Source organism: Morone saxatilis, unplaced genomic scaffold (genome assembly GCF_004916995.1).
Source record: "Morone saxatilis isolate NCDOM2014 unplaced genomic scaffold, NCSU_SB_2.0 Contig14, whole genome shotgun sequence".
Lineage (NCBI taxonomy): Eukaryota > Metazoa > Chordata > Actinopteri > Moronidae > Morone > Morone saxatilis.
Window position 1 is genome coordinate 26977 of NW_023339696.1, and position 4745 is coordinate 31721.

A 4745-nucleotide genomic window follows, 5' to 3' on the forward strand; every position below is an offset into this window, starting at 1 on the left:
ATTATGAAATGACGGTCAAGGACATTAAGGAACTTGACGTTCCTTAATTTACATTTGAACTTGAAATTGAGCAATATAATATCTGTTAACAGTTTAAAGTAATACTATATTATTATACTTACTAATATAAATTAAACAAATTTACATAAAAAATAAAACCTAACCCAACGACATTAGTCGTGTGTGTCATGTGTAGAAATAATATAAGACTACTAACAAACACATCACTGTCCTAATACTTTGTGTCTTCTCTCACGCAGACCCTGGTCAAACAGTTGGACACCATCCTCAGCACCTTGAATGACATTTTGAATGAAAGGTAAGAGAAAGATAGGTGCTTTAGCTTCATTGGGATCAGGACTTCTGGACATACTGGAAGAAGGTGTTGTCAATATAGGTGGGAAACATGTCAGGGACTGCAGCGGGGTTAAACGTCCAGGGCAGTAAAAATAGAAATGACAAAACAATATTAAAAATCCTAAGAAATGTAAACACCTGCCAGCCTTTTTGTCTTGAAGGTAGGTGTCAGAACTGGGGTTGGGCCAGAGTGAAAATTTCAAAGCGTTTAGAAGGCGCATAAAGGCTCTTCAATCAGCTGTTCAGAAATGTTGGAAATGCTGGAAGAAGGGATGTCGCGATCAAGTTTTCTTGCCATTTAATATTAAGTATCTGCTGATACAGAGTCCTGATCCAATACTATAGTAGTTCAATAGTATTTTCCCAGATAATACAGTTGCAAGTACATACAAGGTATTCAGATCGGTCCTATGTTTGACATTTGAATAGCTCTGCATTGCATTAAGAAAAGCCAGTACTGATGGGTTAAAAAAATACCTTCATCTGCCCCCATACGATCCCTGGGATCAGACCAGGACATCCCTACAGATGTGGATATGTGCATATCATTACACAAAGGCAGTGCCACCACAGACCACCTTCCTTAGTGCACAAACTGGCAACAATCACAACCAAGCATAGATACACAGCTGTCTAACAAAATACATTTTGTATTGGCTGCAGCAAATACTGTTTTCCTGACAATTATAAAAAGAGGAGCTTGTAAGTCCAAAATAAATCTAAGATAATTTGATGGTGTTCATTATGTTTAGTTTAGAAGCATGTCAGTGTGTAGTGCGCTTTGAGTGGTTGGAAGACTAGAAAGGCGCTATACAGGTCCATTTTTTTTAAAAAAAATTTGTGCTTTAGTTTATTATTTTTAGTGAAATATAAAGTGACAATATCCTGGAAATAATTAGTCTGAACTGTAGCCAAATTAATGTTAGAGAGAAACTGAAGTCAGTGCAGAAAGTGGAAAAATCTGCTGTGGTGAGGACAGGCAAGCATGCCACAAAAGTGAGCTTAAATGATTACCACTTCATTTGTGAGCAAACTCCTGCAAACTGATTTCTTAAAAATAGTGGGAACCTTATGATTTCCACATAGATGTAGGTATTCCAGTGAGTGAAACGAGTAAATGCTCTCAAATTGTAACAAAGGTGCATCTACTTGAGGCATCTGGAGACCAGGCTCAAGTAGTGCCATCCTGACTACACATCTCAGAAGCATGACATGTACACTTACACTCTGATAGTCCCATAACCACGTGGTCTCTAACATGTAGTCTCTTTGCCGGTGTTGTTGACGTGTGTAGCAGCAAGCTGTTGTGGGAGTTGCGTCAGGACGCGGCTGCCTGCCTGGGTCTCCTCTGCACAGTGCTCAGCTACGAGGCGGAGCGCATCTTCAAGTGGCTCTTTCTCAAGTTGACTTCAAGTAGTCGCGACGAGGTGAAGCTGTTGTACCTGGTCTCAGCGCAGCGAGCTCTGGAGGCTGCTGGAGAGAGGAAGGCCTTCTCTCACGTCATGCAGGTAACAATGCACAGGACATAGGCTTCAGTTGATTTCTGTAAAGCTCTGGACATTCTGTGGCCAGTTTCTTGTAGATGGGTCCCTCCTTAGACTAGTCTTATGTCAAAGTTGTTATTCTGTGTTTTGTGTGTTTCAGCTGGTGATGAGCAACCTGCAGTCCATCCTGGAGAACGTGGACACACCAGAGCTGCTTTGTCAAAGTGTGAAGTGTATTCTTCAGGTGGCTCGCTGCTACCCGCACGTCTTTAGCACCAACTTCAGGGTGAGTGTTTCAGCAGCGATCGGCCCATTAGCTACCTGCTAATCCTTTAGAGGGCCGATCCCAGCTAGAATGAGCCTGGCCTTATAGTGGTTGGTATTATTTCATATGTTGGCTAATGCAGGCTCCTTTTCCTTTGATGTTCTGCAGGACACAGTGGATATCTTGGTGGGCTGGCACATCGACCACACACAGAAGCAGTCAGTCACTCAGCAAGTTTCCGGTTAGTTGGATTTCTTATCAGCACTCAAAGATTGTTGTAGAAGAAGTTTTATCTAATGTTCAGATTGCAAACTCTTCAGCCCTGTCTACTTGTAATAAAGTTGGATGGACATTGTCTGAATATCTTTGGGGACAAAACAAGACATTTGAGGATGTCACATTAGGCTTTGGGAAACACTGATTCACATTGTTCATCATTTTCTGATGTATGGACCAAACCACTAATAAATTAATTGAGAAAATGATTGACAGATTAATTGATAATAAAATAATCGTTAGTTGCCGTCCTACTGCCATGAAATTGGGCAAGCCTGTTCTATATGCTTCTTTCACTATACTGCCTGTGTAGACATGGTGTAAAAGCTTAATGGTACTTTTTTAATGTCTGCTCTCCCTGTCTTTGTTTAGGCTGGTTACAGAGTCTGGAACAGTTCTGGGTGGCAGACCTGACCTTCTCTACCACCCTGCTGGGACAGTTCTTGGAGGATATGGAGGCGTATGCAGAGGTGAAGTTAGTCGTTAAGCCTGCTGCACACTGAAATTCTTTACAACCAATGCCGAGAGTTAGTTTATATCTACAGAGGGAGGCTGGTATGTTCAACTAGACAGACAGACAGACAGACTTTCCTGTCACTCTTTAGCTGTCACTATCAATTAAAAGGCAATAAAAATGTTTTAATTAAATTAAGAAGAGACTCTCTCTACAAGTTAGTTATTAGGTGTGAATGCTCACTCAGTTTTTCGTGATTTCTCAACTGTTACCTACTCATTCATGCTTTCAGCTAAAAAGTCCATTCAAACACTGAAATATTCAACATCTTTCAGACATTCTAGCTATTATTCAACTTTCAAATCCTATTAAAATGTTCAGAGCTAGAGTGCGTGACATCACTACAGTGGACTTTTTCATTAGACTCTTTCACATCTTTCCAAGTACAATACTCCTTCAATTACTTCCAAAAAATTAAAGCCAGCGATTCAGTATCGTCAGCTCTTCAACACACCTTCAAATCTTCCATCTTTTACAGATTATTAATATTATTTAACTTTTACAGCTAGCAATTGAGCCTGGCGTAAGCCGTTCAGCAGTGAGCATTCACACCCACAATTTCTTCAGAAAATGCAATATCTAGTTATAGGTAGTTATACAAAGAGTTGCAGTCAGTAGCTACACCGTTGGAGGCCTTTTTAAGACCTATTTTCAGTCCATAATGGCAAAAAAAGTACGAAGAATATGAAGGAAAATCCGACTCACAGAATTACTTAGTAAATTAATTTATTCACCTTCAACAGGAACATTAAATGGACATCTATGACTTCCCATGCAACTCTAATGCCTTTTTTATACCCAAAGTTCTTTTATTTAAGTGTTTTCTTGCACAAGGTGCAGCAGGCTTCAAACGTGTTTTCAAAAGGCTTCATCCAAGCACAAAATTTGCTGTTTCGAGCCAGAACTGAGGCCTGAACTTGCACTTACACAGAATACATGAAAGTATTGTTAGCAGAAACAATTTTAAGCCCACACACAATGTAATAAAACCTCTGATTATAACTGACAATTAAAACTTGAACTTGATCAATACCATTTTTCCCAAAAACACATTTAACACATCATCAACTTTATACAATTTTTAAGACATTGTAAGACCTAAAATTCAGATGATTGGATTTTAGACTTTTAAAAAGACCTTCAGAGACCCTGTATTTGTGATTAAGACAGTAAATACTTGAAGATCTTTAAGAAATCTTGTTAAAATGATATTCTCTTCTCAAAATGCCACACAGAACTCACGAGTGCTTTTATCAACGACTTTACTGAGTCTGTGCTCTGTTTAGGATTTGAACCACGTGATGTCAGGCGAGGTGCTAGATGAAGACATCCCCCCTCCCTCAGTGTCACTGCCCAAGCTGGCAGCTTTGCTGAGGGTTTTCAGCACAGTGGTCCGCAGCATCGGAGAGCGATTCAACCCTTTCAGAGGACCACCCATTACTGAGGTCTACGTCACTGATGTAAGAGACGCTCCTCGGAGAACCTTGCTTAGGGCTGAGCAGTGTTCATATTATAGAGGATGCACTAAATAGATGATCCAGTCAACTCGTGGGAAAAATTAGGAAAGCAGTATGAGACTTTATGCAATGATTATGTCGTTGTAGTGATTTTGTGTGAATACAAGTTTTTTTTTTTTTAAAGTCTTATCTTGATACAATATAAAGCACTGAGAGATCCCTTTCTAGTGTGACTAGGGTGTAAAATCCTCAGCTAATATTAGCAGTTTGAGTTGAACAAAGAAGAGATCTTCCAAAGTTACAGTCTCGTCAGCACCAAATCCTTTCTTTGTGTTACAATACCTCCACTGCAGCTCAGCAAGGAAACCATTCCAGGAAACACACTTACACTT

The 4745-nt window shown here is 39.8% G+C and overlaps 1 protein-coding gene across 1 annotated transcript in view; it reads left to right on the plus strand.

Moving 5' to 3' along the window:
* The window catches only part of LOC118323022 (serine/threonine-protein kinase SMG1-like), a 43921-nt gene that overhangs the window by 6528 nt on the left and 32648 nt on the right, over nucleotides 1-4745 (plus strand). Inside the window, exons 5-10 of the mRNA XM_035654934.1 lie at nucleotides 261-319; nucleotides 1652-1865; nucleotides 2002-2127; nucleotides 2275-2347; nucleotides 2755-2852; nucleotides 4183-4356. Of these exons, the coding sequence (XP_035510827.1) occupies nucleotides 261-319; nucleotides 1652-1865; nucleotides 2002-2127; nucleotides 2275-2347; nucleotides 2755-2852; nucleotides 4183-4356 (744 nt within the window). The remainder of the gene's footprint in view (nucleotides 1-260; nucleotides 320-1651; nucleotides 1866-2001; nucleotides 2128-2274; nucleotides 2348-2754; nucleotides 2853-4182; nucleotides 4357-4745) is intronic.